This window comes from Arvicola amphibius, chromosome 5 (assembly GCF_903992535.2).
Source record: "Arvicola amphibius chromosome 5, mArvAmp1.2, whole genome shotgun sequence".
In the NCBI taxonomy this organism is placed as follows: Eukaryota; Metazoa; Chordata; class Mammalia; order Rodentia; family Cricetidae; genus Arvicola; species Arvicola amphibius.
In genome coordinates this window covers 87,569,013-87,586,111 of record NC_052051.1, presented here as the reverse complement: position 1 = coordinate 87,586,111, position 17,099 = coordinate 87,569,013, and the positions used below count along the sequence as shown (strand labels likewise).

The following is a 17,099-nucleotide window of genomic DNA, read 5'->3' as shown; positions in this document are numbered from 1 at the left end:
GAAATATGGTAATCTATAAAACATGTTTTATAACTATGAACATTGGGCATCTTTCCATTTATTGGAATATCCTTTTATTTCCTTCAGTATTTTGTGTTTCTCACTGTACTATCTTTTGCCTCCTTGATTAAGTATATTCCTAAGTATTCTACCTTTTCATGCCATAACAGACCTAAATTTCTGAGACTGTTCCTTTTAAACTGCTGAATTCTCTTATAGTTCTAACAGTTTCCTGTGTGTTTTCTCCACGCATGCTCTACTGTTAGGGAACATCGTTTTACTGTTTCTGTCTGAGGTCATTTTCCCTTCCTTGCCTATGTGCTCTGGCTAGACATCGTTTTCTTGTTCCTGACCATAGCTGAAAAACCTTTGCTCTTTCTTCACTGACTGCCATGTTGCTGTTCATTTGTCCTGTGTGGTCCATACTGTGCTGAGAGTGCAAACACAGACTCTGAAGGGGAAATGCTCCTAAGTCCTAGTATTACCTTGAGCTAACCCTGTCTGGGGTTCTTCCATACACTAACTAGCCCTTTTTATTATAATCTACATTTTGTTTCATTTCAGGGTGGCCCACTTATAAAATTTAGTTAGCTGGGTGGTAGCGCACACCTCTAATCCCAGCACTTGGGGAGGCAGGCAGATCTCTGTGAGTTTGAGGCCAGCATGGTCTACAGAGCAAGTTCTAGAATAGGCTCCAAGGCTACACAGAAAAACCCTGTCTTGAAAAACGAATAGTAATAATAATAAAACAAATAAAATTTAGCTAATTCCTCTTACTTACCACTAACATTCCATAGAGTGTATGTTACATGCTGACCACCATGCTGACCACATATAACTTCACCATCACTTCTTTTAGAGGGGAGGAAGCCAAAGCTTAACAGAATTAACTCAGTCACAAGGCTACCTCAGGCAGCCTGTCTCTGGCCTATTCTCTTGCTCTGTACCACATATCTACTGTTCTATCTTTTGCACAGTTCAGATCTAGGATGGGTGGCTCTTTCCAGAATCGCCATAGGTGCTGTTACACTCTTCATGCATCAAGGCTCCGTCTTCCTCTCTGATGGATGTGCAAGTGGCTGTCTCTAAGAGCAAGGCCCTAGTCACTAATATCATTTGCTGTGTGCCATGTCCTTTGTCATATCAGGGAAATGGAATCTTGAAGTCTTCTTGAAGATTCTCAAGTGAATCTCTAGTACTGGTCTCCAGGAATCTGTATTTTAAACACATTTCCAGTGACTCTTTTGGAGATTTTAACACATTATAAAGCATCAGATTCCCCCAGTGCTACCTGACATGGGTGCTAGGAACCAAACTAGGGTCCTCTCAGTTTCTCTCTAGCGTGCCCCATCCCTGGATGCCAGTGGCGGTCATGTGACTGGTCTGGGTGAAGGGTGTCAAGCTGTGGTTGTCTGCTTTGCAGGTGCTGCTCGGTTCCTCATCAAGGAGCTGTCGTACCACAACCTAGAACTGGAGAGGAATCGCCTGGAGGAGCTGGGGGTCAAGCGGCAGTGCGTCTGGCCCTTCATCGTTGTTATGGACGACTCCTGTGTCCTGTGGCATATTCACAGCGCTGAGGAGCCAAGGTAGCAGCACGTCCAGGAACCTGTGTGTGGGAGTGTGTGGGAGGTGACACTTCCAGGCACCTGTGTGTGTGTGTGTGTGTGTGTGTGTGTGTGTGGTGACACTTCTAGGAACCTGTTGGGGGGGTGTGGGAGGTGACACTTCCAGGAACCTGTGTGTGGGGGTGTGTGTGAGAGGTGACACTTCCAGGAACTTGTGGGGGGGTGACAGACACTTCTAGAAAGTTGTGTGGGGGCGGAGGGGAGTGACACTTCCAGGAAGTTGTATGTATATGGGGGGTGACACAAGACCCAAACAAAGTATTTTCAGCTGTAGTTATATTTGGGAGTAAAGAAGAGACAGTTCTCCTGAGCATGGTGGATTATAAGAGCAATCAGTAAGTCACTGGTGGTTCTTAGGGATGTTTCTTCTAAAGACAGTGTGTCATTAAGTTCCTGGGCCATTTTCACATCTTGGTATTCATTAGCTGCAAAAATCTGTTCTGGTCAAGGTATAGTGTTACACTTAGGAGGCAAAGGCAGGATAACCTCTTTGAGTCTGACACCAGCCTGGTCTACATAGCAAGTTCTAGGCCAGCTACATAGTAAGACTATGTGAAAAACAAACCCGTTCCGATGCTGCGATTCATTTCTATGACAGCTCAACTACTGAAGTGAGAGGAAGTCACGTGACCTCTATGTCTGGAGTTCACCACTGTAATACAGCCAGCTGAAATCCCGTGCTTCTCCTGGCGTCCTAATAGTCCTTCACGGTGCTAGGGGAATGCTGACTGCTAAAACGATTGTGAAATTGCCCCAAACTCAACAGTGCCCCCAATGAAACACTGATTTCCTACCATTACTTCTGTGGATTTGAAATCAATGAAGTATTCATATAGTTATTACATGTAATGATCAGAACTGGCCATTTCTGTACTCCTAACCTCTGTCATGTCTTTGGTAGTTCATGTTCATTATTCGTGTTGAAATATGAGCTGAATTCCTTTCTTCTTCTCCTCCTCCTCTTTTTTTTTTTTTTTTTTTTTTTTTTTGCCTTGATAACATACACTACCAAAGGCATGTGTGACTGGAGTTGACTTTCTTAATATAAATAATCTTACTACATCCTTTACAGCATTCCTAATATATAGTAGCATTGGTTCTTCAGTAACATTTATTGACATTTTCTATAAACTAGCTTTACATTTTACAGCCAGCCCACAGAAGCAGGAATCTCCAGCAAGAATGTGTCCCTGAAGAGTGTCTTGCAGCATATTGAAGCCACACCAAAAATTGTCCACTACGCAATCCTGGGCATACAGAAATGGAATAGCAAGCTGACGTCTCAGAGCCTAAAGGCTCCATTCTCAAGATGTCATGTGCATGATTTCATTCTCCTCAATATAGACCTGACTCAAAATGTACAGTATGACTTCAACAGGTAGGTCAGTCCTCATGGATGCAGGTCACCGTGGCATCTGCCAATGGATGTTGTCCACTTCAGCCTCTGCCTTGCATCGCCAAGCCCCTTTCAGTTAACTCCCCTGGCCCAGAACTCAGAACACAGGCTGGCCTCACACTTGTGACCCTCCTGAGTGCTGGGATCACAGGCGTGTGTCACCTAGCATGACCTAGACTTGATACTGGAATGTTAGCCACCTGATTAATTATTCAATAAACTGTTGAATCAATACTGATCCATGTGTGGACCTATGAATGTCCAGTATTAACCCCATATTCATCCTCAGAACTAAGGAGGAAACCACTCTCTCCAGTGTTCTAAGACCCACAAAAGGCCTCTTGAATTGATCATACCCACATTCCTAAGAAATCTGAAATGGTCAAGGAATGGTATCAGAAATCATAAAGTCTTTTTTTGGGAGGGGTGGGGGGGGCTTAAAGACAGGGTTTCTCTGTAGCTTTGGAGCCTGTCCTGGAAGTAACTCTTGTTGACCAGGTTGGTTGTGAGATCTGCCTGCCTCTGCCTCCCAGGTGCCATCACCGCCCAGCAGAAACCACGAAGTCTTAATATCCACCCCCAACCTGTAGCTATTAGAATACCCCTGATTCTGCGCCTCATCCTGTATGTGAGCAGAATGCAAACCACAAGACCTCTGCCTCTCCTGACCACAGGATGTATAACCCTGTGGCCTAACAGAAGTAAGCCCTCCTTCCTTTAAAGCTTATAATGCCAGATCAGTAGTGTGGGCCAGCTCTTCGGGAACAAGGTGATGTTTCAGGCCCTCCCCTAATGTCTGCCATGCATTTCTCTGTATAGTTATCATAGTTGAGATGTGGTTCTGATTTAGGTATTTCTGTGAAGATGTTGACTTTAACCTGAGAACAAACAGCAGTGGCCTGCTCATCTGCCGCTTTAATAACTTCAGTCTCATGAAGAAGCATGTTCAGGTTGGAGGGCAAAGGGACTTTATCATTAAACCAAAGATCATGGTAAGTTCTATGCAGCTTGATTCTACTGTTGAAAACAAGCACAAATGCTCTCTTATAAATGGCTCTGTCATTAAAGTACTGGCACATAAGTGCTTTTTTGCTGCGTTAGTAAGGGAAGTAACCCGAGTCCTCAGTATCAGCTGTGCAGGGAAGTCCCAGAGTTAAGCCTTAAAAGATTCCAAAGCTCTATTGTTTGTTTTCCACCTGCCTTTGCTTCCCGAGTGTTAGGCTTAAAGTGTGGGCCCGGCTGCAAAGCTTTTTCAAGACAACCTTTATGTAACCCAGGAGAAAAATACAAATACAAATACTCGTCTGGTCCTGTGTGTGTGCGTGTGTGTGTGTGTTTAAGAAAATATTACAGCTCAAAGCTTATAAAGAGAATTCTTACTCCATTCCTGGGGGGCTTGCTGCTAGCTGATGGCTACAGCTGAGGAACTCCTGCCTTTTGTTGTTGAGTAGGACAGGAGTCAGCCCAGACACACGGAGCAGCATCTAAAGACTTCCCTTTGGGCCCAACAACATATTTATTAAATACAGCAACATTCCAAAAATTCTTGCTTTAACTTAAATGACACTGGATTATTCTTCAAGTGGGAGAAGGGGGAATGCAGAACAAAATGAGACATAGAACACATCAGGCCACCGCTACTAATACAGCAATTCCTCTTTAGTTGCTAGTTTTTGTAAGTTAATTTTTTATTTGTATGTATGAACTTATTGCCTGCCTACACGTTTGTATGTGTACTGTGTGTGTACCTGGTGCCTGTGGAGGCCAGAAGAGGGTGTTGAATCCCCTGGATCTAGAGTTACAGTGGTTTTGAGCCTCCATGTGGTTGCTGGGAACCAAACCTTGGTCCTCTGCAAGAACAGCCTAACCACAGAGCCCTCTCTCCAGCCCCTAACAGCCCTTTATCTGGAATTTACCATCATTAACCATGCATGGTTTGACAATACTATGCCTTGGCTCTCAAGTGACCACACTTAGGTATTATGTGCCTTACTTAGAAATTATAATGTATTTATGTATTGCAAACATTCATGTAGTGTTCAATGCTAAGTGTAATTTCAGGTGTCCTTTGGGGGTGCTGTATATGGAAATTATTAGGATGCAATCCACTGTGATCTTAGACATTTCATTCACTGACAGGCACATTTCCCATGACCATCTGATTTCAGGTTTCAGAGAGCTTAGCTCCCATCTTGCCCCTTCAGTACGTCTGTGCTCCCGACAGTGAACACACGCTACTGGCAGCCCCTGCACAGTTCCTTCTGGAGAAGTTCCTTCAACATGCCTCATATAAACTCTTCCCCAAAGCCATCCATAACTTCAAGAGTCCTGTACTGGCCATTGACTGCTACCTTAACATTGGACAGGAGGTAAAGGCGGGACTGGCTAGTCCTGGGTGCCACATCCATTTCTTCCCCATTTTAGTTCCATTGAAAACTAGATGGTTCTAAAAGAGCCAATGACAATATGATTCAAAGGGTCCCACAAGAACAGAATCAGCCATCATTTCCTCAGATGTCAGCTGCTCTGAAGAGCCTGCCCTGGAGGTGTGGACAGAAGCAGCCACTTGCTCATTTAAACATTGACAAGACTGTGCTGTCATTATGTGGATTTTCTCGAGATTCTCTTCTGGAAAGGCACACAGTATCTTTTCTGATGAATAAGTACAAGCTCAGCACTTTTACAGCTGCCGTCTCTCCTCTTCCCACTCTCAAGCCCCTCAGTTTCCGTCTAGTTTGTTAGCTGCCATTTGCATCTCCCTGTGTCTGCCACTAAGCTTTTCCTTCACATTATATTGAGTCCATTTCATTAACTTCAATAATGTAATATATCCTTATAATGAATTGGCAGGATGGTATGTCTGAGTTCAATCCCTGAACCCAGATGGTGCAGAGAACTGACTCCATACACAAACTCTTTCAAGTCCTAGTGCATTCAATTCTGGAAACTAAACTTAACTTTCTGTTAATAATCCTTGCTGTGGGTTATACTATTAATTTTATAAATAGAAACATTAAAATCAGACGGTAGCTGAGCATGGAGGCACATGTTTGTAAACCCAGCATTCCAGAAGCTAGCCTGGGATACAGAGACCCAACCATGTGTCAGTACAATCTCAACACTAACAGCAGCTAATATTTGCTGAATACTAAACAGACTATATTAACAATTCAAAAATACTTCTATCCAACAGGTTTCCTTAGCTATGTAGATGAGGAACTGTACAATGCCATATGACTTCTAACTGAAGGAACCAGTGTTTGAATTCAAGTGTAGCTACCCCATTGTTCTCTCTTTCTGCTTTCCTGTAATGTTTGTGGTTATCGCCTATCATGGAAGCCACATGGACCTAGAAATTAACTCATGCTGTTTTAAGCTTATTTCAGAGTGAAATATATTTACTCTTTACTCTTTCCTATGCATGTTTTTTTTTTCTTTTACGGAATGTGGTATTGTTTTGTTTTACTATTTATGTATATGGGCAAATGGGCATTTTATCTCCATGTGCATAAATACATGTCTGGTGTCTATGGAGGCCAGGAGAGGATGTAGGATCCCTTGAGACTGAAGTCACAGATGACTGTGTGCTGCCATGTGGTTGCTAGGGGTCAAACCAGGGGCCTCTGGAAGAGCAGCCAGTGTTCTTAACTCTCTGGATCCAGAATGTAAGGCTTTTTAAAAATTTACACACACACACACACACACACACACACACACACACTTTCTGTCAGAAGAATGATTAATACAACATATATATAATAAATAAGGAGAGATTTAAAAATATCGAAACTTAGCTGGGCAGTGGTGGCACACACCTTTAATCCCAGCACTTGAGAGGCAGAGGCAGGCGGATCTCTGTGAGTTTGAGGCCAGCCTGGTCTACAAGGACTAGTTCCAGAACAGGCTCCAAAGCTACAGAGAAACCCGATCTCGAAAAACCACACACATACACACACACACACACAAAAATTGAAACTTTACTACTAAATAAGTACAAAGTGTAAATAATCAACGACTTATATTGAGGAAGTGTGGCTCTTACCTTACATCCCGACTGAAGAGGAAGGCACTGACTACAGTGTTCCCCAGCAAAAGGACAGTCCTCTATTGCTTTTGAAACATCTTTGGTTTTCTTTCTTTCTTTCTTTCTTTCTTTTATCTTTCTTTCTTTCTTTCTTTTCTTTCTTTCTTTCTTTCCTTTTCTTTTCTTTTTCTTTTTTCTTTCTTTTTCTTTCTTTCTTTCTTTCTTTCTTTCTTTCTTTCTTTCTTTCAGGGTAGCCATATGCTATGTCAGCTCCAGACCCCATTCCAGCAATGTCAACTGTGGAAGGGGGTGTTTTTTCAGTGGACTTCTCTTGTACCTTTGTGAACTCTTTCTGGGGTGCCGATCTTCTCAAGAAATTCAAGTTTCTAAAAGGTAAGTCAAATTCAGTATCTTGAATGTGAATGCTATTGTCCACTAGAAGAAAAAAAAATAAAATCAAGAGTTGAAATGGCACACAAGCAAGCAAAGCTTTGGCTCAAGCTTGAATACTTTGATTCCTAAACCAGGGCTACTGATAATACTGGTGTAAGATCTGTAATGAAAAAAGATTTTGTGTGTGTGTGTGTGTGTATGTGTGCAAGTGCCTGCAGAGGCCAGAAGGTATCCAATGCCCTGGAACTTAAGGTTGTGAGCCATCTGACTGGGTTCTGGGAATTGAACTTGGGTTCTCTGCAAGCAGCAGGAAGGCTCTTAACCACTGAGCTATCTTTATCTGTGACTTCTTAAACAGACTTTTACAATTATTTATTTTAGAAATATGTTTCTGGTATCTAATTTGGACAGAAGCTAGCTTGATTCTACCTATATATGTTTGTAAGCAGTATATACACTCTAAAGTCATTTGATTGGGTCAGAAATCAACAGCAGAAAAATTGCATTATTGTACCCCCCAGACATACTCTTAGTTATGAGGCTGGCACAGACACTAAAGTTGTCTTAATAGGTTCAACTTACTTAAGAATATCTACAAATCCAGGACCACAAATCATCCTTGTAAGATGACCTGAGGTCAGTGATAGAAGACACTCAGCATACTGTATACACCATGAAAGTGGGGAGCTAGCTCTGAGTGTTTGTGTAAGAGTGTGTAGCAGTGGTTCTCAGGTAGAGGAAGGGTATGTGCCTGAAGAGTTGTTGGTTGTCGCTGTGTGTCTCAGCAGATAGTAAGCTGGTAAACACTCCACGGTACAGACTGACACCCAGAACACACAACAAAGTGCTCAGGTTGAGAAAGCCTGCTCTCCAGACTCAGCAAACAATGGTCTTGTCAGTCACTACAAGAGCGGCTGAGGCTGAAAGAAAGCTCCTTCTAGCATCACTTTAAGCTCCTTGACATTTTCGCAAAACTACTAGGAATAAAATATCTACCTGTATGTTGGTTCTCAAATGTGGTTAACATTCTTATCAATTTAACGTCTGCTCCTCCTGAAGGTGCTACCTTGTGCGTCATCTGCCAAGACAGAAGCTCCTTACGGCAAACAATTGTTCGCTTAGAGTTGGAGGATGAGTGGCAGTTTCGCCTCCGGGATGAGTTTCAAACTGCTAACAGCAGTGATGATAAGCCTCTCTACTTTCTTACTGGACGGCATGTATGAGTCTTTGAAGAGACCAAAAACAAACTGATCCGTAGATGGAGTGGGACAACAATTATTGGGGATTTTATTTTTCCTTTAAAGTACAATCACTGTGGAGCAAAGTGCAACATATTTATCTCTTCTCCAAAGAGCTCCCCAAATGTGACTACGGTCTTCTTTGGGGCACTGTCCTTCTTTAGTTCCGCTGACAGGACCCAGATTCAGGCCACTGCCACAGTGGGCAGTTATGCAATCACACAGGAAGTGCCCTGCTGTGGGAGCCTGAGGATATATTCTGGAGAACAAACATGGGAGTATGCATTGTTTTTCCTACTACATTATGTTGGGGGTAGGGACCGACCGTCAGCATTAGCCAGCTTGAATGTGTTACATGAGACCCACACCACTGGTGTGGAATTAATTGAAGATTAACACTTGAGGCCTGAACCCTCAGTTTCTCTTCAGCTCTGTACCTTGGTACAGTATTACTCAGGGGTCTGAAATGATAGAATGTAGAAGATATTTGTATTTAAAAAGAAATAGCTTTGTCTTTCTCTGTGCAGTGTCTAGTTTAAGATTTATAATCTTATATATATCGAAACCTTTGGCAAAATTTCCACAGGAGTTAAAAGTTTACTATTTAAACGGAACAAAGAATCAGTACATGCAGAGCAGGCACTAGGTGCATTCATGAGGGTTCTCTGGGCTTGAGTCCTTTGCCTTGCCCATCCCAGTCTTGAAGCACACTGTGAGAATGTAAACAGTGATTTGTACAAGAAACTATGTGGGTGGATTAGCATTCTGCAGGTATGCTCTGTCACTGTGTTTCATTTGAAAGGAAGGAGTTGGCACCTGGACACCCACACAACAGGCTGGGATTTATTGTGGATTTGAACTAGTTGATTGCTGTGACTCAGACTAAGCATCCTTTAAAAGACTTAACCAGTAACAGCTGTCTTACAGTGACACATAAAAATGGGTGGAAATGGGAAACAGAACCATAGACACGTTTTCCTTAATTTTATCAGTGACATTTTTCCTGAGGAGTAAGAAAGACTCCACGAAGCTCCTTTTGAAGTCATTAAAATTAGTGGGTAGTGTATGACTAATATCAACAGTAGGGGGTATACGTTTCTATGGATTTCTCATCAAATATTTTAATCAGAAACATTTTGAGAAAATATTCCACAGTAATCTACTGAAGTTTACGTATAAATTGCTCTACTTCATGGTACCTTTTCAGAGTTTTCTCAGCCCACATGTCTGATTTTATCTCCAGTTAAGATGGTCACCTTTGCTTGAATCTGTCTTAGAACCCAAGACTACTGAAAGTCTACTGAGCCTGCACTTATTGCAGTGTTAGCTGATAAGCTTGGTTATCCAGGAATAAAAGTTTACAGCTAGTGAGATGGAATGGATTGCAGCTCTCTTGGTTCTAATACAGCTACTTATGAGGTTTTAAATGTATTTTAAATGGATAGTTCCTTTTAACCCCATTTTAAGTTGTCCCTCAAGGAGGACCCGCCTTATTATATGCTTACTTCTTAACTTTAGTAGAGCAGAATTTTAGCAGAGGTTTGTTCCAGGGCAGTCTAATTTAGGTATGAATGCATCTAACTTATTCCTGTTTTGCCGAAAGGGTCCAATGCAGGTAATATCAAGAAAGCCACTGTTTGTGCAATATTTCAGTAACACTATGTAGGGTAAATAAAAATACTTGAAATAATTCCACAACTATTGTGCCAGGGGTAGAGGCCTCTTAGGAGTTCTTACTGGCTTTTTCTTTTTGGACTCAGTTACTTTAATGCAGGCACTCCGTGTTAGAGCTACACTCTGGAAATTCAAGTGATCATGAACTGTAAACACTATTCCACTCCTCCAAGAGAAATGCCAGAATAGAACCAAAAGACTGTCCATCACTCCAGTAATTGAGAAGTTTTCATTTACCTGCCTCGTTTTCTCCAAAGCCTAAATAAAGGTTTGGATATTTTAAAGTTACCTTAATCAGTGTAATCCTTTAGTGAATGCCTAAGTCCTCTTTAAGGATGGAATTGCACAAGCCCAGACCATCATGACTTGTTAGTGCATGTCTTGGTGTGTTTGATTTTACCCTCTTCCATCCCTGAGGACAGTGAGTTAGGGCAAATAGATTAAGTCACATGGTAATGTACCTGCAGACCTGCTGAACTTTGGCATGCATGACAGTTCACACAGGTTAATATTGAATGTAACCTAAAAAAATTAGAAAAACTGTAGTCAAGTTTTGGCTGTAATTTATGCAACTGCTTCTTGTGATTTTTAGAAAAGGGGGCACCTGTGTTACTTTGTTACTGTAAAATTTTCTTAACCAAAATTTGGTGAATTTCACTCACTAGTCAGTCTACCTCACATTGTTTATGATGTTGTGTCTACAGTATGTTGTTGTTCTTTCATTTGGTGAATGTATTAAAATTCCCTCCCACTCCTCACTCTCTAAAGTTTGTTTTCTTTAAACCAATTTTCCCTAAGTTAAAAGGAGACATGAGCTGTGACTCTGGCAATGTCTGGTATTGTACTGTGGATGGCTCAAAGATTCTACTATCTTGGCACAATCCAAGAAAACACTAAGTAAATAGTTGAATGAAACCTATAGTTTACCTAAAGCAGCTATATACACCAAAATCTCTACTGGAAAAATGCAGATTGCTACATAATTCTAGGTGACAGACCTATGTAGAAGGCAACTATATTTACTTTTGTGGCCTCAAACAGTTCTGGGTCACTAACATTTATTAATTTTGGATTTATTTCTAAATTCCACCTACTTTTACCAACTCTTAGGGGAAAAAGGCCTTCCAGCTCTAATAAAGAACATTTATAAGAGAATTTGAAACAAAACCACTCATCTAGGTCAAAGCAGTAACTATTTTCATGTCTGCTGACAGACAGGGAAGCAAGCTTCCACTACCTGTTCAAAAGTAACTGGCCTGGAAAGTCTAACAACATGCCAATTGCTAAAGTCTTGAAAGCCATAAGAAGGAAGGATGTATATGCGAATTACTATGGTGGAAATTGACTCCGCGATCTTTTTTGGGGGGGGGAGGCACAGGGTTTCTCTGAGTAACAGGCTGTCCTGGAACTCGTTTTGTAGACCAAGTGGGCCTTGAACTCACAAAGATCTGTTTGTCTCTGCTTCCTGTGCACCAGTACCACCCAGACAACTCAGCAATCTTAACTCTGTGAACTGAAGCTGTGTTTCTACACAACTGGGCAACCAAGCCAGGCAAACAAGAACCACTGAAACATCACAGTAGTCTGAAACTGTGTGAAACTGTGGTCATGCTTTTGGTAAATGCAGAGTTCACACTCACATATTATCAAGTTGATTAATTACTCTGCTTTCTCCAATCCTTGCTCAAGAAACCATCCACACAATGCAGGCATACCCATCAAAACCTACAATATGCTAGATATCTGCAAAAAGGACCAACAACTAACAAACAACTGTATAATCAGCAATTATCTAAACTACTGAAGTCTGCAAGCAGCCACTGGCTGTGCTGCGACTGCTGCCTCCCACACCCCACAGATGCTTTGTTGCTAACATCACAGAGACTCCCTTCTTCTCAAAGGCGGTGAAGACAGTGGTGACCTTCTAGAGTCTTCTGTGGCTGTTTCCATGGTTTCCATCACTCTCTTCTGACTCTCTCCTGGTTTATGCTGTTTCAGATTCTCGAATGATGGGTGTGCCTTGCAGATCTCTAGTTCCCTTTTCCTACACCAGGATAATCTCATATAAACCTCCAAATAACAGCTTAAGCCCAAACCTCTATCAAACTCTAAAGCCACACAGACAACTAACTATGAAGGCAGTAATTCCACTTGCAAATTCTATAACCACTTTAACTCTGACCAAACTGAACCTGCTTTTCCCCATCAAATCCTCCCAACCCATTTTCTGTTTTTCCCTCTTATCCACTAAAGCTAGACCAGATTCCCTGTGGCTCATATTCTCCCCACGGTTAGGAACGACCGAAAGCGCTTTAGTTCTCCATCTGTTCAGTGCTGCGACATTCTGTACAAGCTGCTTACCGTAGTCCCTTTTCAAGTCCAAAGTCTTTTTCGTTGTTTGTTTTGGTTTTGGAGACAGGGTTTCGCTGTAGCTATCAAGCCTGTCCTGGACCTAGTTCTTGTAGACCAGGCTGGCCTCGAACTCACAAAGATCCACCTGCCTCTGCCTCCCAAGTGCTGGGATTAAAAGCGTGCATGCGCCACCACCACCCAGCTCAAAGTCTTATCTTATAAACCCTATTGCAGGCTATAGAGAGGTTTCAGCAGTTAAGAGCACTAGCTACTCTCTCAGAGAACTGGGGTTCAATTCCCAGCACCCACATGGCAGTTCACAACTGTCTGTAACTCCAATTCCAAAGCATCTGGCACCCTCATACAGACAGACATACATGCAAACAAAATATCAATGCACACACACACAAAAAAAATCTTTAAAAAAAAGCCATAAACCCTAATAAATAAAACAATGAACACTAAATACAGGGTCTGATACACTCAAATGGTAGGTGCTCAGGCTACTATTCTTAAAGAAATGTCCAAGTTGTAAAATTTGATTTCACTGATGCCAACATTTAAAGCAAACAGTCACTATTTATCCTGCCCTTCCTTTAGGTCTTCATCAAGCATGGCCTGCTAATCCAAGTAACGTGTGAAGGCTCACATGGAAATGGGACCTGTATCAATAAAGTTAACAGTATCAGAGAGCTAACACTAGTTCAAAGTTTTACTGTGCTTCCAAAAAGTCAAGGTATTTATCAGGCAAATAAGAATAAAGATGACTACAAGAGTCTCAACACCAAGGGAAAATGATGTCAAAAGTCATCCAGGGGCTAAAGAGATGGCTCAGCAGGCAAGAGCACTTACCATCCTTGTAGCAGACCTGCCTTCAGTTCCTGGCATACACATGGCATATACACAAAAACCCATGCAAAAGAAAGAAAAGAAGTAGTAGTGGCCAGGCAGTGGTGGTGCACACCTTTAATCCCAGCACCTGGGATGGAGAGGCAGGTGGACCTCTATGAGTTCGAGGCCAGCCTGGTCTACAGAGCAAGTTCCACGACAGTTTCCAAAGCTATACAGAGAAGACCTGTCTCGAAAAAACAAAACAGAAAAAAAAAAGAGAGAAAAGAGGAAAGAAGTGCATGTGCCTTTAATCCCTGCATTCAGGAGGCAAAGGCAGGCAGATCTCTAAAGCCAGGGCTACATAGTGAGACCCTGTCTCAAATGATGATGATGATAATGTAATGAAGAGGAGATTGTGATGATGATGACTGGGGCTGGGAGGAGGAGACTTGGGCTGCAGACAGCTCGGGAGTTAGGACCAGAGCTCAGTTCCCTGCACCTATAGGCAGCTCACAATAACCTTGTAAATTTACTTCGAGAGAATACAATGCGAGGGACCAGGCATGCATATGGTACAGATACATACACACAGGCATATGTACAGATGCACACACACAGGCATATGTACAGATGCACACACACAGGCATATGTACAGATGCACACACACAGGCATATGGTACAGATGCACACACACAGGCATATGTACAGATGCACACACACAGGCATATGTACAGATGCACACACACAGGCATATGTACAGATGCACACACACAGGCATATGTACAGATGCACACACACAGGCATATGTACAGATGCACACACACAGGCATATGTACAGATACACACACACAGGTATATGTACAGATGCACACACACAGGCATATGTACAGATGCACACACACAGGCATATGTACAGATGCACACACACAGGCATATGTACAGATGCACACACACAGGCATATGTACAGATGCACACACACAGGCATATGGTACAGATGCACACACACAGGCATATGTACAGATACATACACACAGGCATATGTACAGATGCACACACACAGGCATATGTACAGATGCACACACACAGGCATATGTACAGATGCATACACACAGGCATATGTACAGATGCACACACATAGGCATATGTACAGATACACACACACAGGCATATGTACAGATACATACACACAGGCATATGTACAGATACATACACACAGGCATATGTACAGATGCACACACACAGGCATATGTACAGATACATACACACAGGCATTCACATTCTAACTCTTAAAAAAAGAGAAAAAAAATTGTCACTGCTTTTGAGTCGGAATGAACACTTACAATCCCAACCATTCTATTCATGGAAACAGTATAGACCTTTTTATGTTTTTGTTTTTAATGAACATTTGCATTTTGCCTGCATGTATGTCTGTATGAGAGTGTCGGGGCCCCAGGAACTGGAATTACAGAAAGTTAATTGTGAGCTGCATGTAGGAGCTGGGAACTGAACCAGGGTCCTTTGGAAGAGCAACCAGTGCTCTTAACTACTGAGTCATCTCTCCAGCCTGAAAGAGTACAGTCTTATACTACTCTATAAATAATAAAACAACCGGGCAGTGGTGGCGCACGCCTTTAATCCCAGTACTTGGGAGGCAGAGACAGGTGGATCTCTGTGAGTTCTAGCCACATAGAATGCTGTCTCAAAAAAAAAAAAAGAAAATTAAAAATTAAAAAAAAAACTTATAGGGGGATAAAATGTACAAATGACTGTTAATTATAATGCAAATCCCTAAATTTTAGTAGGTTTTCAATGGGGACATGATCATCATTTCAGTTCTAAAAGGCAATCTAACTGAAACCACAGTGACATAGTGGGCTGTGTTTCTTTATTTCTTTGAAAGTTAATTAAGTACCATATTATTAAAATATTCAGGAAGAATTGACAAACTAGTAAAAACTATCATTAAGAAGCCTGTGTTTTAATCTTATGTCAGTCTTAAGCCTAAGAAACTCCCTGAAAGGGCACAAATATTCGACACAACATTGTCTCCATACATTTATCACTTAGAAGAGGTATCAAGTATTTTATTATTTTATTGTACATTATATACAGGTCATAAAAGGCCACAGCAGTTTTTCAACATATAAACCCTTTAAAAGTAGAGGGCACTATGAAAGATAGACAAGTATCAAAATGAAGTCCAGTAATGAGGGCGTATACTCAGTGCAGTATTTCTGAGAAATAACAGCGCAGACACCACCCACCCACATTGAGTTTACAACTATTCTGTAGTTCTTTGCGACTCTAGTCATTTATGGCGCCACATGAGAGCTTCCCACTGCCACCGTCAGGGACAGAGAAGTAAGCAATGGAGACTCTACTGCAAGTTATTTCACTTGGAGTTCTCTTTTTGAGGAATTTTTTAAGTATAGTTTAGTAGCTTCAAATTCTCAAGCATGTAATACTGTACTGTTCTTGAATAATAACTCAAAAAACATTAGTTTCCACTCTGAAAATACAATCTTTAAACCTATAACTGGTATCAGCAGATCAATATAAAAAAATACAGTACCAAGCTACACTGGTATATTTCCATATTAAGAACTTCAAAATATACTTATCACTGAGACCATAGTCCTTGCATTAATTTTCAGTCCACTATGAACAATTATCTGCTGCATGTAAACATGTCTAAATAACTATAAAATACAATCATAAATTTCTGTAAAAGATAATAAAATATCTTCTTTAAAAAAACAAAACAATAATAAGCTATTACTGCATTGTTTCCAATTTTATGAAAATGGAACAACCTCATGGTTGTTTCCAGTCCTGAGTTCATTTGTAATAAAAATGGCCCTAGTTCCTGGTTAAAGTCAGCAACCAATTCTTTCTCTTCAAAAGATGTCTTCTGGTACATTAGGCAACATCTGGATTAGGTGGTATTCTGTCCATTAATAAAATTATAGACCAGAAACTGACCAGTGCCACAGTACTGTGTTGCAAACAACTTTCCATCAGGAGTGGGATCTGAGAAAGCAATTTCTTCTTTACTCAAATATGAGCCATAAATAAAGTTACTCCTATTGGAAAAAAAAGAAAGGGTGGGGGAAAGGGGGGAAGATTAAAAATTAATCTTTCTGTTCAATGAAACTGAACAACCTACCAAATTCATTTAGACAAGAAAGACTAAAGCAATGCTATGTTATTCTAAAAAACAAAATACCTGTTGGTCTTAAATATTATAATTTGAAGTAGAAAGACTCTAGAAAAGTAATAATTATAAAAAACGTTTGTCCATCATGTCATAAAGTACTCAACAACTGTTCTCAGTCAAGGTATCAAGAAACATGAATTCACAGTGAAAGACTATTTCTCAGATCAGGAAAAAGGTATGTCTGTCCTCTTCCCTTCAATAACACCAACAACTCTTACCAGCATAAACCGGAGAAGACATAAGCATCCCAATGAGAACATAAGAAAGAAAGAAAGCACTTTATTTGGCAGATGATATGATCTTACAAAGAGGAAATTCTGAGGGATTTACCAAAAGACCACTTAAAA

The 17,099-nt window shown here is 41.2% G+C and overlaps 2 protein-coding genes across 10 annotated transcripts in view; one reads left to right on the top strand and one right to left on the bottom strand.

Annotated features, from left to right (window-relative positions):
• Greb1l (GREB1 like retinoic acid receptor coactivator) overlaps positions 1 to 11,104 on the top strand; it is a 251,590-nt gene extending 240,486 nt beyond the window's left edge. Inside the window, 7 exon segments of the mRNA XM_038331492.1 lie at positions 1,424 to 1,586; positions 2,776 to 3,003; positions 3,872 to 4,013; positions 5,190 to 5,416; positions 7,295 to 7,391; positions 7,393 to 7,438; positions 8,498 to 11,104. Coding sequence (XP_038187420.1) covers positions 1,424 to 1,586; positions 2,776 to 3,003; positions 3,872 to 4,013; positions 5,190 to 5,416; positions 7,295 to 7,391; positions 7,393 to 7,438; positions 8,498 to 8,661 — 1,067 coding nt within the window. The 3' untranslated portion in view covers positions 8,662 to 11,104.
• Positions 11,105 to 15,610: 4,506 nt separating this feature from the next.
• Positions 15,611 to 17,099, bottom strand: part of Esco1 (establishment of sister chromatid cohesion N-acetyltransferase 1) — a 79,706-nt gene continuing 78,217 nt past the window's right edge. For all 9 annotated transcript variants that reach the window (XM_038329964.2, XM_038329957.2, XM_038329956.2 and 6 more), the window contains one exon: positions 15,611 to 16,618. In XM_038329964.2, the coding sequence (XP_038185892.1) occupies positions 16,471 to 16,618 (148 nt within the window). In that variant the 3' untranslated portion in view covers positions 15,611 to 16,470. The remainder of the gene's footprint in view (positions 16,619 to 17,099) is intronic.